At 40.5% G+C, this 24,777-nt stretch overlaps 1 protein-coding gene across 2 annotated transcripts in view; it reads right to left on the bottom strand.

Moving 5' to 3' along the window:
- The window catches only part of PLXNA4 (plexin A4), a 610,123-nt gene that overhangs the window by 87,985 nt on the left and 497,361 nt on the right, over nucleotides 1-24,777 (bottom strand). For both annotated transcript variants that reach the window (XM_074193668.1, XM_074193667.1), the window contains 8 exons: nucleotides 20,794-20,945; nucleotides 18,909-19,026; nucleotides 11,295-11,431; nucleotides 9,655-9,822; nucleotides 5,356-5,449; nucleotides 4,893-5,132; nucleotides 4,030-4,176; nucleotides 2,750-2,984 (listed from right to left, as the gene is read on the bottom strand). In XM_074193668.1, coding sequence (XP_074049769.1) covers nucleotides 2,750-2,984; nucleotides 4,030-4,176; nucleotides 4,893-5,132; nucleotides 5,356-5,449; nucleotides 9,655-9,822; nucleotides 11,295-11,431; nucleotides 18,909-19,026; nucleotides 20,794-20,945 — 1,291 coding nt within the window. The remainder of the gene's footprint in view (nucleotides 1-2,749; nucleotides 2,985-4,029; nucleotides 4,177-4,892; nucleotides 5,133-5,355; nucleotides 5,450-9,654; nucleotides 9,823-11,294; nucleotides 11,432-18,908; nucleotides 19,027-20,793; nucleotides 20,946-24,777) is intronic.

Genomic DNA, 24,777 nt, shown 5'->3' with positions numbered 1-24,777 from the left:
CAATAGACAAATGTGTCTAACATATATACATGTATGTACCTAGATGTATGCACCCATGTATGTATATATAATATATATGTATACACACTTATATTCTTCATTTTCATCTCACCTTTGGGTCTCATCAGAGTATTGGAATTAAATGGGTTCTCATAGGCTATGCCAGAAAAAGCATAAACAAGATTCCATCAACCTGGATAGGTTTTTGAAAGATGAAGGACTATAAATCATTTGTCTAAGGTCCAGTCTGTGTTTGGAGATTGGCCGTAATCAGTTATTACTTCTTATAACCCCTCCCCCCATTACACATAGACATACACACAGACACACACACAGTACAGAGTTGTTTTAACCTTCATTGATAGAGTCATGCTAATGCTGACAAAAATCATTAATATTTAGAATGATGAAGCATATATAAACAGAGACATATATAGCAAATATCCAAAGATTCTGAGAACCCAGAAGTGTCTTTATACTGTGATGTGTCATTATAGTATGAATCAGGTACAACCCATATATCCATACCCCATATACATTTGTACATATGTATACAAAACTTGTATAAATATACATATGTTTATATGCATATGTATGTGTGTGTATATATCTATCTATCTCTCTATAAAAATCTTAGACACTTATTATATCCTGCACACACTTGCATGAACACCACACACACACACACACACACACACACATACCAGCTTTCCCTTGGTCCCAGAAGGAACTGAGTTCCCTGCCAGGTCACCTCTATTGACAAACTGTCAGAAATGTGACTCCCTGTCTGACTGCTAATTTCTTCTTCCCTCTGAAACTTCTCAAAAGGAATCTTCACTTGCTTGGCACCCCAGCTCTGCTGCCCCCTCCCCATTGGGTCACTCAGCTGGTAGGGAGAAAGAAAAGGGGGGATGGGGATGGGAGAAGCTTTCTTTTTATCACACAGCAGCTTTCCTTTAAGTCACCAAGCGCCTTTAACGTTCAAAGCACTGTGCCAGCGACACATGAAAGAGATTCTAATCACTACACCTAATTAGAGGGAAGAGTACATTGCGGAGAAAAAAATTAAGCGGCGTAAATATAATAAAAGGCAGTAATTAACAGTCCCACAAGGCGGATGCTGTGTTGACAGCTGAAGGATGCAGAGAGGGGAAGGAAGGAATCCGTTTCCCCATCAAAAAAGTAGGTACTTCTCAATAGGGATTTGGTGAGGCCTAAATCCTCCAGGGAGAAAACCTGACTTATTCCTTAGAAGAATCTATAGCAAAGAACCAGCATAAGTTCTTTCCTTTAGGGTCACTCATGAAAATGATTCCCTAGTGTTTATAAGAGAGTACTTTATACATTTTCTTCTTCTTGGGTTGTTTATATCTAATTTAATTATGCTGACAGTTGTTTATGTTTAATATATATATATATATATATAATTATATATCATATATACCCATTACATATGCAATGTATACACACAACTATTATATACACACATAGAAAAAAAGAAAAATTGGAATGAGAAAACTCCCTTTTTCTACACAGCAATTTACAATTTTAGATCATTGACTGGGGCACGAAATGGATCTCATATTCAAGTGTGCATGAGAGGCAAGACTTGATCCTCAGGCTTTTGAACTAAGGCTGATTTTCACTCCATTCTACCAAGCTAATAGCCACAGACTGGGCGACCCTTGGAAAAAATCACTTGGTATCTCAATTCCCACCAGGCCTGGAGGTGCAGTCTCTACCATTAGGTCAGTCTGAAGCTAGTGGATACCTTGACCTTGGGAGTTTTGAGCTATGGTAAAAGCAGTCTGGTACCTGAAGTAAGACCACCACCAATAGAAAGAGGCCCTGGGGAGAAAAAGGTAATAAGGCTTCCTAAGAAGGGGTGATCTGGTCCAGGTCAAAGCACCTGTGCTGTTAAGTATTGGGATTGGGCCCACAAATTGCTATAGTCCTTCTAGTCTGGGTAAGATAGGAAATGTAAAAAAAAAATCTTACTGCCTCAGATAATTCTCTAAAATTATGTGCTTCAGTGTTAAGTATAGATTTGTATTGGCAGAAGGATATTTTTCATTGGGAGTTTCTCACAACAATAAAATTACAAGTACAGTTTAAAAAAGATAAATGATAGATAGCTGATAGATGTATATATATATACATATATATGTATGTGTGTATGTGTGTACACACACATACACACACACACACACAACTCAACAACATTTGCACACTACAACAGCCAAAATATCTGTCTTTCATCTTACTGTCCTCAGTCTTTGATCTGAGTGGAAAGATCGCTGCTCTAGGTATCAGGAGATATGTGTAGAAATCTTGGGATCTGTAACTGCCTAGCTTGTCACCTCAGTCAAGTAACTTAATAACTCTAGTCCTCAGTTTCTTCATTTGTAAAATGGGAAGACTGGATTAGAATAAGTTCAATTAAATTCATCATGAAGTTATTAAACACAAACTATGGACAGGCATTGAACTAGGTGCTAAAGAAACAAAGACAAAGCAATAACAACAAGAACAACAACAGAAACTGTCCCTGTCTTAAAGAAATTTGCGTTTGATCCCTTCTAGCTTTGTCTTTCCCATTAGACCATAAGAGCTTGAAGCAATGGCTGTATTTTGCTTTCTGTCATATCCTTGACTCTAATATAATACTAGCACACAGCTGGAGATTAATAAATGCTTACTGATTGACTAGCTATGATACTGCATCACAACCACCCATCCCTGCAGTTACCTTCCTTGCACTCCAGGGCCACGCGTGACTCAAGGTTGTCCATCTGCATCTGCAACCTCTTCAGAGTGAGGTCACTCTCACGGGACTTGCGCTTGTAGGCAATGAGCACGGCCACAATGAATATGATAAGTAGTCCACCAGCTACAGCAATGCTCACAATGGCAGGAAGGCTGAGAGGGCTATCTGGAGAAATGTACACCATTCCAGGGGAGTACTCCATTCCCCCTACACGGGCCTGTCAGACACACAGACAAAAGTGGTTGTGGGTCATAGGGTTGGGTAGGGAACAAAAGAGGAATGTACAGAAAAGTAGATTTGTGTTAAAGTCTTTCCTGATCTGAAAATATTTCTAATCTTCTGTCTACTGAAGACCAGGTGGGCTGATGGGGGAAAGTAATGACATCAACAGTATCATCTCATTTGTACTACAAATTATACCATTAGTCACAAGAATACAGGGTGAGAGAGTGTGGTTAATTTCTTACACCCAATTACTCTCCCAAAAAACAAACAAACAAAAACCCATCAAAGTTCATGTTTTTCTGAGGGGAGAAGGAAGGCAAGAGTTTCAGTTTTCATATGAAATGAACTACATAAAATTAGTCCTTGGAAGAAGTAGAAAATTGAATTAATGCTTGGCCTCACTTCTACTTATTCCAATTAAAAAGTTGGGAAGATTGAGCATACAGTACCCTCAAGCTAATTCTTCTTTCTTCCTCTCACACAATATGGCAGCCTAATCTACACTATATTATCCAGAGTTTTGTTCTGCCGTGAGTGCTTCATTCTTGGTTCTATATGGATGTATTTCATTCAACTTTAGGCTCTTTGAGAGAAGAGATCAATGTCTTCTCTCTCTCTCCTCATTTTTTTTGTATCAGTATATAATATCTCAGTATATTGTAGATGCTTAAAATAAATGTCTATTGACAGGAAGTGAAGATAGGTTTACCACCTCTTGCTCTAATTGTCAACCAACACTCTCAGTTGGCAAAGGAAGCTATTCAGACAGGAACCCACCTAGGAAAGGAACAATGGGTAAAAGTTGGGGGGGGGGTCAAAAGGAGAAGACCTTAAAGGTGGAGTGTCAGCAGGGTTGGCAAGATGAAGGAGCAAGAGTCTTTGAATAGCCCAGGTGGTAGAAAGGATTTTGAGAGCTGGATTTGACCCGATGATCCCAAGGCAGTTGATGTAAGACCAAAGAACTCTTTATTCTCCCTCCTGGCCCCTGGCCCTCCCATCCCACTGCTCTGTCCTGGGGCTGATCTTGCCAGGCTCACCATCACTTTGTGCCGTCCAATGAGGTTGGGAGATTCACAGAGCAGCTGAACATCTGACACTGTCACGGCACATGGCTTCTCTCCGACCAACACCGTGTAGTTTAGTTTCATGTTACCCCCGGCCACTGGTGGGATCAAATTCTTGCCCTGGATGGACAGAAAAGCCCCATTCCCCTGCCTGAAGCTACTGCCACACTTTTATATAGGTCTCCTTTTCCCAGTTCAAACCCATGTTTCATTGGATCATTGGAACTGAAGTATATAGAACTGATAGGGACTTTAGAAATCATCTAGTCCACCTCCCTACCTCCCCGCCCCTCAATTTTACATATGAGGAAACTGAGGCACAGAGAAATTAATTGATTTGCCTAGAGTTGCAGAGCTGTTAAGAGTCTGAAGCATCTTCTCACTAGCACTCTATCTACTTTATCACCCTGGGAGCTTCCTAGGGGAGTATGCAAACTAATAGTTTGTATGATTAGGAGAGGGCATGCCAACACTCCTTGGAAATAACTTGGGGAAAGTGATGGAAAAAGAAGAAGCACTATAAGCCTCTGGCTTCTCATTTCTAAATGCTAAGGGTAGTTCCCCAAATTTCAATATCAGCCAATCAAACTGGAATAACCTGCCTAGATCCATTGTTCTGAGTCACTACTTTCCCTCCAATACTTGCTGGGGATCAGTTTTCTCATCTGTAAAATGAGGGTTCTGGACTAGATTTAATTTTTAAGACCTCTGATGCATACTCTGCTGAGAGAAAAAGGCTGTGTCATGGGGGCAGGCACGGACCATTGTCTTCCTAGATTTAACTCAGATAATATTTCTTATCTCTTTAAACTTATGCCTATCGACTTTCCCTTTACCTTCAGAATGATAGGCGTGCCAGGCTTAAGCTCCAAGATGCCTGAAGGGCCAAAGGCCTCAAATACAGGGTTAGGGTAATAGGTGAAATTGGTCTTGTTAAGGATCAGCAGGGACTGGACATTGTCTAGAATGAAACCAAACTCCTCAGGTCTCTCAGTCAAGTCAGACTGGTGGTCAGGATCCACAGCGAGGGCTGGAGCCTGGCAGGTCATTTCTGTAGAATTCTGAACCTCACAGACCTGTGGACAGAGAATCCCTGGATGATTATACCAGCATCTCATTATACAAACATAGAGTGTATAGACTTCTAAAGATATTCTAGGTTAGGAATATGATGATGATGATGATGAGATATATATATATATATATATATATATATATATATATATATATATGGAAATAGCATAGGCTAATACCCTGTGACTCCTATCCCCACCCAAACTGCCCAATCCCCCAACGCACATTGATGTGTTCTTTCCCTCCATGCTTGGCTCGGATCTGGGGGTTTTGGATCAGGTCCAGATGTGTCCCCCAGACAATAATGGGGGTGTTTCCACTGAAAGGAAAGAGAATGAGGCATGTGAGTCATTGGATTTGGAGAAGAAGCTGATGACTGATAATACTCATGTTAATAAATAACAGTGAGGACAATGATCTTCAAACTGAATAATAATGATGACAATGATAAGTAAAGTAAATAATAATGATGATACTCAGACTCAGCAATCATGACGATGATGCTAACAGTAACCAGATGAATAATATAGAGTATAACAATGAAACTGACTCCTATCTGAGCAGCCTTGCACACTGATAATTTGTAAGGTCCCTGACAACAGTTATGTTAAGATCATGCAGCTTCTCCACCATCTTTACAATTACTCTTTCTTTCCAATATCTCTCCAGGATACAGATTCATGCTAAAGTAAGCGGGAAGACTTAGTCTAGGCTTTCCTCAAAATTATGTTCCTGGAACCCAGGCTGATTTCATCTCCAGCTCTCCAGTCCAAGAGATGAACCAACATCAAAAGACAAAGGACAAATCTTAAAACAAGGGGAGAAGGAAACCCTCTTCTCATCTGAGATATCAGATTTCCTCTCCCATTCAAACTACCAATGAAATTCTTGGACCCTGGCGGAAAGCAAGGTTATTGGAGGTTTCCCAAGTCCCAGACTCTAGTCTGAGTGTGGCCTAAAAGTCACAACATTGCTAGCTGCAGGGCCCAAGGGAATGATGAGTTGATAAGGAGGAGAAGGGAATCCTTATTTCTGTCTGTATGGTTTTTCTCTCTTTTTTGGGGGTAGTTCAAAATAGATTTTTAATTATTTTTTCAAAGAAGCATTCTTCAAAGGAACCTAGAACCACGTATTTCTCACTTAAGCAGACTGAGAAGTTCCATTGACTTTTAGCTTCCAAGATAATTGGTGAGAATAACCTTGCCCAAAGGCAACCGGGCATCTCTAAGGAGTACCCTGATGGCTAGGATGACATTTCTCAATCACTGTCATCATCTAAGACCTTTCTGGGTTTTGTAGGAAATTGGGAAATTGCCCTCTTATTTTCAGAGTTTTGTTATGGATTTAGAGATCAGAGAACCTGAGTTCAAATCCTACTCCTATAACTCGTTACTTATGTGACACTAGACAAATTACTTAATGTATTTGTGGCTTAGTTTTCTCATCCTAGAAGAAAGGGCCAGACTAGCTGATCACTGAGGTTCCAAATCTCCTTCTTCTGTGCCTTATTCATGCATTTAGTCCTCTGTTCAATTATAGCCCACACTTCTAAATAGATTACACAAAAGCACTTACAAACACACACCCACACTCCAGTCAAATATCCACCTTGGAATGACTACAGACAAGAGGCTCATAACCTTTTTTTATAACATGGATACCTTTGGTACTCTGGTGAAGAATAGCACTGGTGTTTTTAGATGCATAAAATCAAATACATGGGATTGCAAAGGAAAATAATTAGATTGAAATAAACTTATCATAACATATAAGAAAAAAACACTAAGTTCATGGATTCTAGGGTAAACACCCTTGTGCCAGACCCCACCCCCCAGCATTGAGGTATTTTTTGGCAATAAAAGTCTTCCCTGTACTTTGACCATCTTTTTTTTTTCCTCTTCCTCTTTTTCCTTTTCTTTCACCACACCACCATCATTACTATTATCATCACCACCAGCACCATGATCAATACTTATCAGCTATCTCCTTTACTTAAGCTGTTTCCCTCTAATACTAACCACATGCATCATGTAAATCTTATCATTCTCAGATCTCAGATTTTGCTTCCTTAAGCAAAAAAAATTGTCTGGCATAGCTGGTGAATTTAGAACTTATCAGAAACCTTTCTCTTGATGAGCACATTACTCAAGCTTGGCTGCATAGAACCAGAAGGAATAATACTATTATTTATGTGACTAACGGGCAGGGGAAAGCTGTAAATTAAACCAACAAGTGAATTCAGTGGAGAACTTTTCTACATGCAGCAGAATCTGGGATGGGAGGTGGGGGTAGTGGGTGGGTGAGGAGTAAGGATAATATGAAGCAAACTTCTTGGGTATTCAAGGTTCAGGGTTCAAACCTTGATCTGGCTAGCAATGTGTGATCTTTTGTTCCTTTTGCCTTTTGAATCAAGGTGATTATTTTGTAGAATAGTTACAAACTTGCTAAAAACAAATGAATTTTATATGTATAGAAAGAGGTCATATTTCAATTAGATTTAAAATATTCCTTACCCCAAATAGCCCTCAGGATCTGAGATATACTAGGTAACTTTGTTAGTCAATCCCTCATCCCAGAGAATCTGACTTCTTCTGGCATGTTGTTGTTTTGTTTGCCCTTCATTCTAGAAGAATATCCCTGATATCAGGGTGTTCATGCCATGACAAACAATTGAATTGGATTTAAGTGAAGGGTGCTATGCAAAGTTACGAGATTTGCTTTCTTCTTTGAAGCCATCTGGTTCTTCCTGTCTGGTGGCCAGATATGGATCAGAATCATTGGGGATGACCCTTGACTCTGACATGACACTGAAGGCAGGACTGACTCTCCTTTATTGGTGGGATAGGAGGAAAGGGGGGGTGGTGGTGAGGAACGGACACAGTGGCTTGAGGTGAATTGCCTAGAGTTAAAGCAAAGCCATGAGAGATGAGAGCTCTTGCTAAGAATAGTTTTTCCACTATCATCTTTCCCAACAATATTGTTCTCTACAAGTTGTCTGGAAATGACAACATTCCCCAATGTCTGGGTGAAGGATGTAATTATTCTGGACCAGAATTCTCTCCCAACTTAAAGTAGAATTCCAGAATATTAGAGTGAAAACAAGTCCTTTTCATGAAGAAGCATGGAACAGGGGGAAGAACCATGGCTTTAGAATCTGGAGATCTTGATTTGAATTTCAGCTCTGATATTTATGAGCTCTGTGACTTTGGGCAAACTTTGTTATCTCTCTCTGTGTCTCAGTTTCCTTTGTAAAATGAGGATGTTGGACTAGAAAATCTTTAAGGCCCTTCTGACTCTGACAGACTAAGAGTGTATGATTGATTAATGCAAGAGCCCAGAGCACTTTGGTGTCCTTGCCAAGATAATAGAACTAGTTTTTGATGTAGTCAGAATTTGAACTCAGGCCCCCTGATTCTTAATTTAGTATTTTTTCCACTGAGCCATACTTTCTGACTCCTTTCTTTAGGGGTATTGGTTATACAGCCATTCTTTCCACAACATTCCTGAGAATAGATGGAAGTCATGGTTTAGTCTCTCCATTTCTGGGAGCTCAAAACTTAAGCTTAGATGTGGGTCATGGAAGTCTTCCACTGTGATCTAGAAAGGGGACCCTGGGACCACCTCAGATCTGAACTTTAGAGATGGTGCTTCAAACTTATCAGTCTTCAAACACCAGGGGACTGAAGTTGTTCAAAATGAGACTTCTAGTGAGTTTTTACAGAGGTAGCTCAATATCTTCCAAAATAAAAAGGAAGGAATAAAGAGAAAAAAAGGAAGGAAGGAATGAGAGAGGAAGAAAGTGAAGGAGGAAGGAAGGGAGAAAAAAGGAAGGAAAAATGGAGGGAAGAAGGAAGGAAAGAAGGAAAGAAAGGAGAGAGGGAAGAAAGAAAGAAAGAAAGAAAGAAAGAAAGAAAGAAAAGAAAGAAAGAAAGAAAGAAAGGAAGGAAGGAAGGAAGGAAGGAAGGAAGGAAGGAAGGAAGGAGGGAGAAAGGGAAGGAGGGAGGAAGGAAGGAGGAAGGAAGAAAATAAAGGAGGGAGAAAAAAAGAAAGGAGGGAGAAAAAAGAAAGGAAACAAATATTAAGCACTGTGCTTGTGTTTTATAAATATTGTCTCATCTTAATCCTCACAATAACCCTGACAGATAGGTGCTATTATTCTTTGCATTTTACAGATGATGAAGCTGAGGCAGAGAGCAGTTAACTGACTTGCCCAGAGTCCCATAGAGAGTAAGTGTTTGAGGCTGCATTTGTACTGAGGTCTTCCTGACTTAAGGTCCTCTGAGGAATAGAAGAAGCAGAAGCAGGAGAGGGTTGGGAATTTGTGGAGCAACTTGTACCAACTCCCAGACTTTGGAGGGTGGAAACCAAAGGATGGTAGCACAAAGAGATGCTTTTTCTGGAGATCTCCAGGTGCATCAGGCCATAGAACTAGTGCTAGAAGGCATCTTACAAGGATTTGCCCAGGTAGGGTTGAAGGATAAATTAGAACCGAGGTCTTCCTCTGCCCTACAATGTGATCCTTACCTGACAATGCTCCACTCGGGCTCAATCCTCACAATGGTGGGATCCTCCACATATTGGAAGTAAAGATCTGCATGGATCTTGGCCTTGTCTACCTGGACAAGCACCTTTGACTTTTCAATCACCTCCTCTGAGGAAGTGGTATTGCAGATGATGTGTGATGTGGATCGCCTTGAAAGAGAGGAGAACAAGACCATGGAATTGGAAGCTGGAAAGAGTGGGGGTGGGGTTGTGGCTCCTACTCCCACTGCACCCCAACCTCATTCCACCATTTCAAAATGACCATTGGGCAACACTTCCCTACATTATAGCTTACAGAACTCACAGAACTTCTAATCAACAGCCTCACCTTCAAGTTAGCTCAACCCAGTAGAATGATGAAATCTTTCTGTCTCTCTGTCTCTCTGTCTCTGTGTGTGTGTGTGTGTGTGTGTGTGTGTATTTCTGTCTGTCTATTCATTTCTGCCTCTGACATTCTGATTCTCTGTGTGTTTCTGTCTATATGTTTCTCTGACTCTCTCTGTCTCTCTCCTACCCCTGACCTAAGTCGTCTCATGCTATGTGAGGATATTCCCACTCCCTTTTCCTCAGTGCTCTTCACAGAGAACTTTGGGCTGGAGGAAACAAAATCCATAGGCACCAGTCTCTCTCTGTCACAGCTACCCTGATCACACAATGGGGGATAGAATTTCGACCACAGCCTCTATCCTCTAAGCACTTTTGCCTTTATTTTCCTGGCAGTCCTGTGGGGGTGGGCTGCTCTAGGAAGTTCTGTCCCTGAATGATGGGAGACTTAGAGTCAGAGTCTGGGGTGGGGGGGGGGGGGAGTTGGCTCCAAATTAATCCTAAGAAACAGCCTGTTTCTGGGAATGTATTCTAGGCTGAATCCAGTTGAAGTTCCCAAGGGGGGGTGGGGTCAGGCAGAAAAGAAAAAGTGGGGTGGATGAGAAGAATGAAGTGGAGGGATAAACAAACCCTTCTCTCCACACTTTTCACAGATCCAATGAAGGGTGTTTCCCTGCTCAGTGGGGTGGATAAATCCACCTTTACTGAAATCATTTTTTCAATGTTATCATTATATATATATATATATATATATATATATGTATGTATGTATATACATATATCCACACACACATTCCAGAATCCCAGCCTCCAATAAAAATAAACTTTTATTGAACTTGTTGATTAGATTTGAGCTGGAGCAATTGCTGTTGTTCAGTAGTTTAAATTGTGCCTGACTCTTTGTGACCCCATTTGGAGTTTACTTGGCAAAGATAATGGAATGACATTTCCTTCTCTGGTTCATTTTACAGTTGAGGGAACTGAGGCAAACAGGGTTAAGGGACTTCCCCAGCTAGTCTGCAGTCAAATTTGAACTCCAGTCTTTCGGACTTTAGGCTTGACACTATCCACTGTGTCATCTAGCTGCCTTCAAACCAGAGCAGAGGGTACTGCATCCAGTTATAATGTCTTGCATCACAGAATGAAAAGAATCCAGAAGTCATGAACAGAATTACCTGTGCTTAGTTCCTTTGGAGAGACCTCTTCTGTAGCTCAATTTGACTTCTTACCAACTTGGTGGCTTGTTGTCTCTACCTGAAGCTCCCACAAAAACAGTACTATGGGAAGGGGACTGTTACCTGTAGAAGAGGCAGGGCTGGCTTCCAAATGTCACCACCACATTGCTGCCTGCATTCAAGTTGGTGCCAGTGATGGTTACTTGGGTACCCCCAGACACAGGTCCTCGGATGGGCTTCAGATCAGACAAGGTCAGTGTCTAAGTAGAGAAAGACTTAATTAGGAAGGTGTTGAAGAAAAAGCTCTAGGATTGCTCTCAATCTCCAATCTATTGGGTACAATCTATCTTGCTTCTCTCTAGGTCTCAGTTTCTTCAATTATAAAGTAAAAAGGTTGGAATAAATCATGAGTTTTAACTTGATGTCTGTGAATTTTAATTTTTTAAATATTTCAATATAATTGTTTTCCTTTGTAATCCTTTGCGTTTTATTTAAGTATTTACAAACATCATTCCTTGCAGGAGACCATAGTCTTCACTAGGCTGCCAAAGGGATCTGAGATCTAAAAAAAGTTAAGAATCCAAAGACTAAAGGATTTCTAAGGTCCTTTTCAGTTTCAGATCTCCTGATTTGTCACATACTAGTTGTCTGACTTTTCTTCTCTAGGAATCAGTTAATGTGTTTGTAAAATGAAGGGATTGGATGTTATCATTCTAATGTTCTTTCTAACTCAAAATTCTATGATAACTTAGTGGGGATCAGAGCAGAGACTTAAAGGCCAGCCGGAGATGATGCACTCACAGGTCCTCCAAGGCCTTCCCTTTGGTGTCTGCCACATGTTTCTGTGGCATTATCCTCTTAGACACCTCCCCTAGAAAGGGGAAGCAATTTTCCTAGGGTCAAACCATAAGGTAACCACCACTCCAAATACAAGACTGCTGAAATCTCAGTGTGACATTTTGTTGATGAGGCCATAACCCCTTCAATGGCCTGGTCTACAGTTGTCCATCTTCCCCAGTCAGTAAAGCAGTGGGGTGGGCAAGGGGCCAGAGGAAGGAATCCATATATTAAAAAGACCCCTCTACCCTTCTGCAGGGATGGGGTGGGGGTGGGGGGCAGAGAGAAAAATGTCTGTTTGTTGGAGGATTTGGAGTTGCAGTTTGCTCCTTCATTAGCATTTTAATGGAAAAACTTTCCACTCAGTCCCAAGTGAGAAGCCAGTATCTGCATTTAAATGAAGACTACCTCCCCCCTTTTTAAGAATTATGGCCCCAAAGCTTGGAACTCGCCTCAGCTCCTCTCAGCAGGCAGGTACCTGACTGACACAATGACTTTACCTAGAGCTGGAGATCAATAACACCATTAGAGGAGAAAAGAAACCTAGATGACATATGCACACCAATGGGGTGGCCTACGCCTGCCCTGTCATGAATCACACACATATCAATGCTTGCTAATGCGTGTGTCCTTGCAAAGGTTTTGCCAGACCTTACCTGTGTGTGGGCTCAGTCATGGCAGTGAGGTAGCTAACTGACTAAGCTCTCCTGCCAGCTATTGCATGGGGTGTTGGCTTGTGCCTCCCAATTTCCCATTTTCTCTTCCATGCTGCCCAACTGACCTTTCCTGACTCTGGGACCTTCTCAGAACCCACCTCTGATAGCTGTGTCTCAAGTAGGGGTGTCCTCTACTTTTCTTCCCCTTAACCCAGTTGCTTTACTACTCCCAATGGCATGGATGAGAAGGGGACTCAAAAATTCCATTCTTTCCAATGAAATGGAGAACCCCCAGGCTTACAATCTATCCTTCACTGCACCCTAAGGTCCTCTGGGTCTTACTCTCAGTCCTGTCTTTATCTCTTGTGGTTCTACAGTTCTTTCAGTTGTTTCCAACCCTTTGTGACCCTATTTGCAGTTTTCTTGGTAAAGATAGTACAATCATTTGACAGATGAGAAAACTGAGGCAAACTGGAAATATCTGCTTTGAATCAGCTCTTCCTGACTGTAGACCTGTCCCTCTTTCATCCCTTGCAGTAATCCAAATGGATCATCCAACTGACATATGTTAGCTAAGGACCCCTGGATCCCACTGCATTGCAGTCGTTTAGTTTCCTCAAATAAGAATATGAAGACCTTGAGAGAAAGGACTGCCTTGCCTTTTCTATTTGTTTCCTCATCAGATATAGTACTTAACATATTAGGAAGAGCCTAAAAATGCTTTATCATTCATTCATTCATTGACTCACTTAAAAAATCCTGGAATTGGAATCTGAGGGCCTGGGTTTGAATCCTAGTTTTGTATAATATATTTAATTTCTCAGGGTCTCTGTTTCTTCCTCTGTAGAATGAAGGAATGGTCTCTAAGATGCTAAGATCTCTTCCAGATCTAGCATTTTAGAATTCTTTATTCCCAACCATCTCTCTTTGTTTCTCCTTGGTTTCCCTATAGAAAGGGAAAAGGGAGCTGACTTCATCCCCCTTAGTGACCTATTCCAGGGAGGGAGAGGACAACAAACTATGTTTAGATGCCTATAGGGTCTTTGGTGGGGAGATGCTGCCAATATCTGGGAAGTTTCAAAGCAACCTCCCTTTAAAAAAATCCCATTTGGTTAAAGAGAATTTCAACATCTGAAGGTGCTTTATTATGAAAAGGTTTGGGAAGTAAATAATCTTGGCTGCCTTTACCTTTCACCGTTGGTATAATCAGAGCCTGGTCTGAAGGAGTTATTCAGAGGGGGGAGGATGTGATGGAGAAACATTTGAAAGTTGCGAGAAAGTATTAATTATTCAAGCCATGCTTCATAAATATTTCACTGTGGGTTTGTATGGAAAATCAGATTTGGGATTATTTACTCTCTCCTCACTCTGCTCAGTGGTTGGAGTAAGAGAGACAAGGAAGAAACAATGAAGACTAGCTCCAGGGAGACTGCTCTTGGAAAGAGCTGACTGTTTGAACCCCTTTCCTCCCACCCCACAGTCATACATTTGGGGAGTGGGACCAAAACCATGAGCTGGGAGGATCTGAACAATTATTGAGAAGTTGCTAAATTTCCTCATCCCTATCTCCCCATACTAGAGAGTGACTGTAGTATGTGCTAATCTAGCAGCATTAAGCCTTGATAGAGAATTTAACCTTTGGTTCCTGGATAATGTGGTGTGTGGCCATGATGGGTTGAATGGGGGTGGGGGGTGGGGGGGAGGAATGGATAATACCATGATACTGTTCAAACTCTCTCTTCCATTCCCTGAAATGGTAAGAATCTCTTGATCTTGCCCCTGCCCCTCTGGGGCTTTTGTGTGAAAAATGCTCAAATTAACTTGGGATGATGAGAAGAATCTCATAGCATCATTGATCTAGAACTGGCAATCTAATTCAACATCTTCATTTTATAGATGGAAACTGAATTCTAAGGTTAAGTGACTTGCCCCAGGTCATATGAGTACTAAGCAAAAGAGATAAAATTTGATTTCAGGTTCTTTCATTTCAATGTGAGTTCTCTTACCATTTTATTATGTTGTGTCTTGAATCAATACCTCCCTGAACTGTCTGTAAAGCTTTCCTACCTAGGCATATTCTCTCGTTTAAGGATATAGTCGAAGTAGGAAGAAGTGGAATCAGGTTTTGTTAATAGTGTGCTCAGTGTGAATCTCTCCCTTGGAGATGAAGCTGGGTCCCACCCTCAAAAGAGTCCTTAGGTGATTTAAGGCTTTCTATAGCCAAAAAGAGATCAGTGGCTTAGTGAATGTAACAGCAGAATTGGAAAAGAGTTGCTGTTTGTCCTTCATTCTCAGAGGGCCAATACCATACAATACAATACAAGAGTGTATATGAATTGGATATGAGTGGGGCAGAGTTTCACAAAGTCAACAGCCTCATTCTTTCCTCCAGAGTCATGAAAGTCTGGTGTCAAGACAAAGGTCCTGAGGATGATCCAGGATCCAAGTAGTAAACCTATATTCCAAGTTTTTACCCAAGTTAGTAGAAAAGGGAATCAGAAGGTTGAAGCATTAGAAGTCCTGGATTAAATTCTAAGTTCTTCTACTTACTTCCTGTGTGAATTAGGATATGGTTTTCATTTCTCTAGACTCCAAGGCAAAAATGAGGGAGCTTGAATGGGAGCATAGTATTGTATATCTAGAATGGCATGAGTAAACTGAGACCCAGAGAGGTTAAGTGATTTGGCCAATGTTACCCAAATAGAAAGCAGAAGGGTTTGGGTCTGAACCCAGGTCTTGTCTAAGACATTCTGCTTTCCTAAGAAAAAGATAGCTAAGTTTCTTTCTACCTTAAAATTTAATGATTCTACATAGAAATGCTAAAAACAATATAAGGGAGGGAAGTCTGTGCTAACTGTTAAGATAAGTGACACAGACAACAAATGGTATAGCAGTTCAAAGAAGGAGAACAGTGTAATCAGAGAAGTGTTGGAGTTAAGCAGGACCTTGAAGGATGACTTGGATTAGAATAGTTAGAAGGGAGGATAGGTTTTCTGGGTGCTGACAAGATGGGGAGAGATGAGAAAGTCTGAATGCACATGGGCTTTGCATGCAGTATCTATTTCCTGTGGCCAGATAGAGTAGGGAATGAGGTTGGATAGGATGAGTAAAGACAGCTGGGCATCACAATGGATAGACTGCCAGGTCTGGAGTCTGGAAGATTCATCTTTCTCAGTTCAAATCCAGTCTCAGATATTTGCTAGTTGTGTGACCTGGGACAAATAACTTCATTTTACTTCATTTACCTCATTTAAAAAAATGAACTAGGGGCAGCTAGATGGCGCAGTGGATAAAGCACCGGCCCTGGAGTCAGGAGTACCTGGGTTCAAATCCGGTCTCAAACACTTAATAAGTACCTAGCTGTGTGGCCTTGGGCAAGTCACTTAACCCCATTTGCCTTGCAAAAAAAAAAAATGAACTAGAGAAGAAAATGGCAAACCACTTTATTATCTTTGCTGAGAAAACCCCAAATGGGGTCACGAAGAGTCAGAGACTCCTGAAATGAGTGAAAAACAACAACAACAACAACAACAAAAGATGAATTAGGGTCAGATTATGAGGGACCATAAAAACCAAGGTGAAGAATTGGAATTTGAGCTTAAGGACCACTGAAGGTCTTTTGAGTAGGGTAGTGAAGTAGTGTAGGACAGATTGGGAGATAGGGAATATTGTTAAAAGGTTGTACCATAGCCCAGGAATAAAGAGATGAGGACTGGGGCTGGATCATAGGATTGTGGAATAATAGAAAGACAGAACTCTAAAGGACTTTAGTGTAGTACAGGAGAAAGAGAAGTGATTTTACAATCTGTATATTTGGATTTGGGTCCTGAGTTCTGTACATTTGAGTCCTACTGATATACACACTGGTTATGTGACCTTGGCCACATCACTTAGCCTAGCTAACCTTGACTAGAAACAGAGAAAAAACATGTTTTACTTATTTATAGATTTGATATGAGAAGAACCCTTTTGAATAAAAAATGTGAGATTTCTTATCTAGTCCAACCTCATAAATCTGAGACAAAGAAGATAAGGCCCAGATGAATAAAAGCACTTACCTAAGATCAAACAATTAATTTACAAGCTTTTGTGAAATAAATTCCTATGTTTCAGGCAGGGAGGCAAAGAGAAAGCCCTGCCCTCTGGGATCTTACCTTTTATTAGGAGAAAAATTTGTAAATAGAATATACAAATTCTATCTACAGACATTAAGTGTTTGAGTTGGGTCTCAGTCCCATGTTTTCAGTCTCTAATTCATATCATAGATTTAGAGCTGGAAGTTAGTGGTTAGCTAATCTAGCCTTTCTCCCTGCACTTTTTCATGGTATTAGGTAGAGAAGAGTTCTGTGCTTTAAAAAAAATCTGTATTTTGTTTAACTTGTAAGTCATCTTAAATCCTTTTGGGTATGAGCGCTAAACATTCTCACAAACACAGATAACTATATTTGTTTGCCTATACCATGGGACCATTCCTTGGAAGCTGTACCTATATTTTTATTTGGCAATCTGATTGATTTTTGAGGGATGGGGGTAAAAACAGGTTGAAAAAGAGGGGGAAAGGGAGAAAAAATAAAGAAATTAAGGAAGGAGGGAGCTGGAGTGAGATCTCTGCTATAACATTTTTCAGGGCACTTGATGCCCCAGTGTAAAATCCATTATATTCATCTTCAGTTTTCAACATCAGCATAAAATTATAAAGAAATTATGCTATCACAACTATAATTAATCTGGGAAGTTAAATGGCTGATAATATTTATATATTATTATTATTATTATATATAATATAATATATATTAGTATATTTCTTGTGAACTGCAGACACTGCAGGAAATGTGCGTGTGTATCTTTGTCATTTCTATAAATCACAAGACTGAATGTCAAAGAAAGGTTCCTGGCAGGCAAAACACTCTGTCCCTTGTTTCAAAGGAGATCTTATAGGTTTTCCTGACTAGAACCACCAGAGCAGTGATCCTCTTACTGAGAAGGGACAACAGTGGGGGAGAGGGAAAGGATAGAGCAAAAAAAATGTGGAAAAGAGGAGATGGATGAATGAGACAAAGGGGTTGTGGAAGTTAAGGGATAGTGAAAGGGTACTGAAGCCAAGGAATATGGGAAAGATGAAAGAAGTGTGAGACATGATGGAATGGGATGCAAAGGCAATGGGATATTGTTTTGATGGTTGGAACAATGACTGGTGTGGCATCAAGGCCAACCTTGGGAATGTTGGCATAAATCCAAGAGAATCATGGGAGGCAAAATATAATGTCTTGAGTCAGAAGATCTGGGTTCAAATTACAGCTCCAAAATGTACTTATAATGTCACCATGGTCAAATTAATTAAGCTCTCTTAAATTAATTAAGGCTTCCTCACCTGAGACTGTATAGTGTTCTAAAAAGGAGAATGATTTTGGAAATAGCATGTCATTAACTCTGTATTAGTTTCCTTTTCTGTGAAATAGAGATGAAGAATATTTGCACTGCCTAGCTTACAGGGTGTAGAAAAAATTACTTTATAAACCTTCATAGAATCATAGAATAACAAGATCAGGGGCCTTAGGCATCAACCAATTGGAGCTCAGAGAGGTCAAATGATATTGCTGAGGTCATACAGATGGTAAGAAATAGAGCTGAGATTTCATAATCTTCTCTCCTGGATTCAAGACCAGTATTTTCTATTTTTTCTGTTTTTGATTTTCTAAATTCTCTTTATTCATGGTATACTATGAATTTAGCAAACATCAATAAACACAAATGCTATCATGGAAAAGGAAGAGTACAATATAAAAAAAACCCATGAATCTCTATTGTGTATGACTTGGATTTTTTAAAAAGTATATACTACATTAGACACAATAAAGCCAACACAGCTCTACTTGTCTATGACCTCTTCTGAACTTCCTTCCCCTCTTTTTAGTGTATTTTAAATGTTTCATCAATGATCTTTACTTTCTTTCTTTTCTTTTTTCTTTTTGCATCCGTATCACTAACCTCTCAACAATGCACTTCCTTTATAACAGAGAGGTACAGAAAAACAAGGCCCAGTGTTTTCTAACTATATTATTTTGCCTCTATAAAACGCTTCATACATGGGAGCTATTATTATTCCTTTTCTAATTGGGAAGGACAGGCTCTTGTAAAAGCCACTTGGGTCCTGGGCTGGGGGTCCTGGCTGTTTTTCCAGCACCACAGACAGCATCCTGGCCATGAGGCCCAGGAGGCAGCTGCTCTGGCTGCTGGGACTCACCATGAAATAATAGAGCTTGGAAGAGCGGGCCATGAATTCAGGCTTGCACTCAGCTACACAGATCTCCACAAAACCAGCATGCTGGCTGGGCTTGGCCTCTCCCATCTCACACACGATCCTGCAGACAAAAGAAGAGAAACCTGAATTGGCCAATAGGACTTACTCCCCTCTTCAGTTCCATCAAGGGTTGGATCCTTTTGCCTTTTCATTCATAGTATGGACCAAAAAAGTCAGAGACCTTAGATTCAAATTCAGACGCTGCCTCTGATTGTGTGACCTTGGTCCTCAGTTTTCCCCATTTGAGGAATGAGGGGCTTGGTCTAGATGACTTCTGAGACCCTTGTATGCTGACCCTTGACAGCCCCTCTTTCCTGATGATATGCCCCATCCTGATGGCTTAATAGAATTGAAGGAAAAAAAAATCCCTGGTTTAGTATTAGAAGATATCTGTTTGAATATAGACTCTGTGGCACTGGGCAAGTCAGTTCTTGTCTCTGGGTCTCAGTTTTTGCAAAATGGGGAAATAACCGTACCTACTTTCCAGGAAGGTTGTTAGGATCAAATGATAACAAACTTAGCATAGTGTCTGATATGTAAGTGATATATAAATCTTAGCCATGATTATTATTGTTATTGCTATTATTATTATTATTATTATTAATGAAGCGATTGGATTGTAGATTGTTTTTAAGGTTCCTTGCAAGGCTCTGTTTATGATCCTTTGAATGAAGGGTGACTTGTAGAGTACAATTGGGAAGGTAATGGGGTAAGGACTATGACCTCAAGACCTAAAGTCTAAATCTTTGGAGCCACTGTGAATGCAGAAGCAAAGGAAGGTCAGGAGAAATCCATGGCATTGATGATGATGCAGAAGTTATTGGGAATCTGGTCAGGATGCAATTGACTTCACTGAATGGTTTAAGAATCATAGCAGTGGGGCAGCTAGGTGGCACAGTGGATAAAGCACTGGCCCTGGAATCAGGAGGACCTGGGTTCAAATCCGGTCTCAGACACTTAATAATTACCTAGCTATGTGGCCTTGGGCAAGCCATTTAACCCTGTTGCCTTGCAAAAAAACCCCCTAAAAATCATAGCATCCTGAAGCTTGATGAGACTTTAGATTAGAGGCCATATAGGCTATAGAGCATCTCTACCTCATCTTACAGAGGAAGATGCTGAGCTCCAGGTAAACTATTTGACTTGCCCAGAGTTACAGAGATAGCAAGCCCTGGGGTGTAATTGGAACCCAGCTCCTTTGCCATTCTCTTCCTACTACTAGTCACAGGAAAAGAACTGTGGAGAGGAGAGAACAGGTAGAAGTAGGGAACATTAGTTTCCTTTTTAATGATGTTGGGAAGGCTGGGAAATTTCAGTGATTTATTTCAAGGATATTCAAAGGCATAGGCCTCAGTTAGGTTGCCTCAACTCTGGGATTGCTGAGGCTTGGGTCACTAGTTATTTGCTTGGGTCAGTAGATTTTGCAGAGAAAGAAGCATTCAAAGTACCAGAAGGAATACACATGGCTCAAGAATATCATTTTCATATTTAGAGTTTTAGTCTTGGGTCCTCCAGGTTGAGGGTCAGGGAAGGAGGATGTTGGACTGGATGCTGGGGACGGATTGGACGATTAATACTCAAACCTTTATGAAGGTTACCATTTTATTTCACTCTTCCACCTTTAATCAGTACCTACTATTCCTGTTCTCTCTTTCCTCCACTCCCCATATCCTAGTCTCCTCTCTTTCACTCTGCTTTGCCCTTGGCTTATTATTGTAGTTATTTTTTCTAATTCCCTCCTCCGATCCCAAATCCACCTATGGCTCAAACTAAATAGCATAGGATCCCCTTCCTTCCCTCATTCCCTCTTTTTTTTCCCTGCACTTACTGTTCTGCAGGGATATATCCATCCACTAGGGGGCTGCATTCCACCCCTGCCACTTTGACATGGGAGGCAATGTCTCGGAATTCTAGACCCAGGTTCTCGCCTCGAATAGTCACCTTAGTACCTCCTTCCCGGGGACCTGTTGATGGGCTGATCTGGAGGAAGGGAGGAAACGAGAAACAAAAAGCAAAAATGAGAGACACTACTCTGGAACTTCGGTTATCAAAATCAAGACTCCTCATAAATTGACATTTTGTTTAGAAACCCCCATGAATCATCATTATTATGCCAATCAATCAGTCATCAAGCAATAAATATTAAGTGCCTACTATATGTTCCCCATCCTTATCAGTCCCCATCCAATCTGGAACAGTTTTAGAAGGTGGCACAAACCCAATATTATTTTTGGTTATTGATCACTATGGGCCATTAGATTCTCTGATAACATGCTTTCCCAATCAATTGGTAATCTTAGATGGAAACAGTACTGCCCAAGTTATGGAGAAGCGGAAAGTAATACTTTCTCTTTCCTAACTGTGTCTGCTTTACTATTTAGTGCTAAAACCCCAAGAGGGCAGCCTGGGTACTGTAACTATCAATTAACAGTCGCTTTTGGCAAAGCATTTTAAAGTCATGTCTTTTTAATGAGTGAATATTCAGAGCTCCTGGTAGGACCTATAACTACTGGAAAGCATGAGAGAAGAAAGGAGGGAAGGTTACCACCCCCAATACCTCCTAGGCTGTTAGTAGCAGAATCATGAGGAAAGGTCCAAAACTCTCTGAGAACATTCCCAGGACTATAAAAGCATTTCATTATCATCTATCCAACTTCACAGTTGGGCGTGATTCAAATCTGTAAATAGATTTAAGTGGAAGTTTACCCCTGTGCATTGGTCACAGTGACTGAGTTTACTATCCCAAGGGGTGCCATATGCATTAAGAGCCCAAATTGGAAATTTTAGGAACCAAGGTTTAGAAGACTGCTTTGAGGTAGGATCAGAATATATAAATAAATACAGTTAAACCTTTACTCTCTTAAAGGTGGCAGCTAGTAAGGATAATAATATGTTCAGTGCCAGGATTCTGTGGTATTGTATGAGCCAAGATGGTGGCAAACATCATGATTCTATTGCCAGCATCCCCAACGCCTGGATCTTGATCAAGGTTAGGGAATAAATTGGAGCCAGAGTAGAGAGGAAAACCCAAAAGATCTGTTTCTTAAGTTCTATCCATTCTATATTACCTGTAAGCAGTATGGCAAGGCGAATAGAGAACCAAGAAGACCTGAGTTCAAGTCTTGTCTTAAATACAAACCAACTATTTGACCCTAGGCAAGTCATTTAACCTCAGTGCTCCAGGTAATGCTCTTTGATTGGAAGTTGCAGAGAAGTTGGTGTCCTGCTTTGAGAGAGGGTTTTCTTACCTAGAAGTTTCCTAGGACAATATAATCCCATATCCAATTCCTTCCTTATCCCTCCACGTACCCCTGTTGGGTCAGGAGTATGGTTCCATTTCTAAGTTGGGCATAAATAAGAAAACAGGCAGAGTCAATACCACATAGAAAGACAAACCAGTCTCTCTCTTTGAGCAAGGGGGAGGAAAGGGAACCTCACTGATCCTCAGAGAAGGGAAGGTGAAGGTCCAATTGGGGAGAAGCTTATCGTCTTTCCTTAATCCCCTCAGTCAGCCCCTACACATCAGATGCCAGGGGTCTCCAAACTGACAAAGTATTCCAGCCCCTAGCTTGTCATACTGAAAAAAGAGGAGTTTTATCTCTTAGACCATCCTGTATTCCCTGGATTCCCTTGAGTGACAGTGCCAATACAGGAGCTGGTAAATAGCTTTGGGTTCCAGGGAGGTTTGTTTAATTTGCTGTCTCCTCCCAGTGATTTCTTTGGACATGGGCCAGGAAGTGAGAGGCTCCTTCCACTCATAGCAGACATGGTATTGGCAATGATGTACAGTTGGTCCAGGGAGATTACTTTCCTGTTAATGACTCTGGGAGCAGCCTTACATCTGAAATCAAGGTGTAGCTGGTCTTCCAGAAACTCTGAAAGGGTGGGGTTCATTGGTATGGCTGCATGGGGGGAGACAGATTCATATTTAGAGCAGGGTCTTGAAGTTCCTCTGAATCAAGGAAACGTAATAGGAACCAGGATTTATGGGAAAAGTGATCCCCAAACTTTTCATAGTTGAGAATTCTTATGAGTTGATTTTGAGTTTCCAGTACTCAGCAGAGGGTCTCAGAAAGGAAGTTCCTAGTGGAGAATCAGTAGAATCAGTGTGACCATCAATTATTTTAGTCCTGGTTGTTGACCTTATCAAACTTAACATCTTCTCATTGTCTCTTTAACCTCCATCCAAAAGAAAAAGATTAAGAAAGGATTGAAGGATAAGAGAGAGGGGAGAGGACTAAAACTCTGTGACCACAGCAAGCTCAAGACAGTAGGGCCAAGATTTTAAAAAGAACCAAGGGGAAATAGAGCAATGTCTGGAGCTTGAGAGGTTGTAGCTTGGGTCTTCAGCCAGGAAATAGGATGTGGTCCTGGCAGAGGGCAGCTCTGGTCTGTGAGGGACTTCCAGAAGTCCTGTTACTGATGAAAAGTTTCTTATACATTTAATTTGACAAACATTTATTATGATAATTACAGGATCCTAGCAAAGAGACAGATGAGCAACTGAAGCCCAAGGACATTAAGTAGATTGTATAAGGTGACACAAGTAAGTAACTACCAGAGGTGGGATTTGAACCTTGTTCCCCTGCCTTCAGAACTGGGAGGCCTCTTTCCACTGCACCATTCTCACCTTTTTGTTTAACTGAACCTCTGAAATTCTTTAGTCTAGAAAGCTGATGAGAAACTCCTTCAATGAATGCAGGTTGGCACCTGCTGTAACTTCAGAGAATTGTCTCGGGCTCTGATAAATTAAATGACTTACCTAGTGTCACAAAGCCCACCTGAAACTGAGTCAGGGCTTGAATCCAGATCTTCCTAACTTTTAGGCTAGTCTCTAATCATTATGTCATGCTCCCCTCAAAAATGTCTTAATTATCTCCACTTAATATATTTAGAATAATTTTTCCTTATCATAAGTTCTTAACCTGGAATTTATGAACTTATTTTTAAAATATATCAACAATAACATTTCAACATACTTGGCTTTCTTTGTAATCATGTGTCTTTTATTTTATGCATTTAAAAATACTATATTGAGGACTCCATAAGTTTCTCTAGACTGCCTAATATTTCATCACACACATATACCCACAGGTTAAGAATTCTGGCCTTATAGCATTATTAAATAATATTTATGTTCAAATTTTTATATATTCACAAGAAATAGAATCTGCAAAGCACATGCTTCCCCAAAATTCCATGCAGGATGTCACAGAAATATTGACAGCCCATTTTTAACAGTTGAGGAAACTGAGACCCATAAAGTTTAAGTGGTTTTCTTGATATAACACTGCTAAGGAATGCAAGACAGTATTCCAACTGATCTTCAGACTCTGTCTATAATTCTATCCTCTTATAACAGAGATATGTTTCTAATTTGTTAACATCTATTGCGTTCAGAGCATTATGCTCAGAAATAAATAATTTCTATAATCTTCAGCCTTTTATGGAGATTGCCATCTTCAAGAAGACATAGAAAAACACACATATGTGTGTGTATATACACATATGTTTAGACATATGCAGATACAATATAAATGTGTATATACACACATCATTCAATCATGTCTGACTCTTCATGATCTCATTTGAGGTTTTCTTGGCAGAGATACCTGAGGGATTTACCATTTCTTTTCTTCAGATCATTTTACAGATGAGGAGATCGAGGCAAACTCATAGTGAGTGACTGAGGCCAGGTTGAACTCAGGTCTTTCTGATTCCAAAGCATCGAGGTGGCACAGTGGATAGAGTGCCAGGTCTTGAGTAAGGAAGACTCACCTTTATGAGTTCAAATCTGCCCCTGACATTTACT

Source organism: Macrotis lagotis, chromosome 7 (genome assembly GCF_037893015.1).
Source record: "Macrotis lagotis isolate mMagLag1 chromosome 7, bilby.v1.9.chrom.fasta, whole genome shotgun sequence".
NCBI classification, from domain to species: Eukaryota; Metazoa; Chordata; class Mammalia; order Peramelemorphia; family Peramelidae; genus Macrotis; species Macrotis lagotis.
Note: the sequence above shows the minus strand (reverse complement) of the source record. Positions and strands in the feature narration are given on the sequence as shown.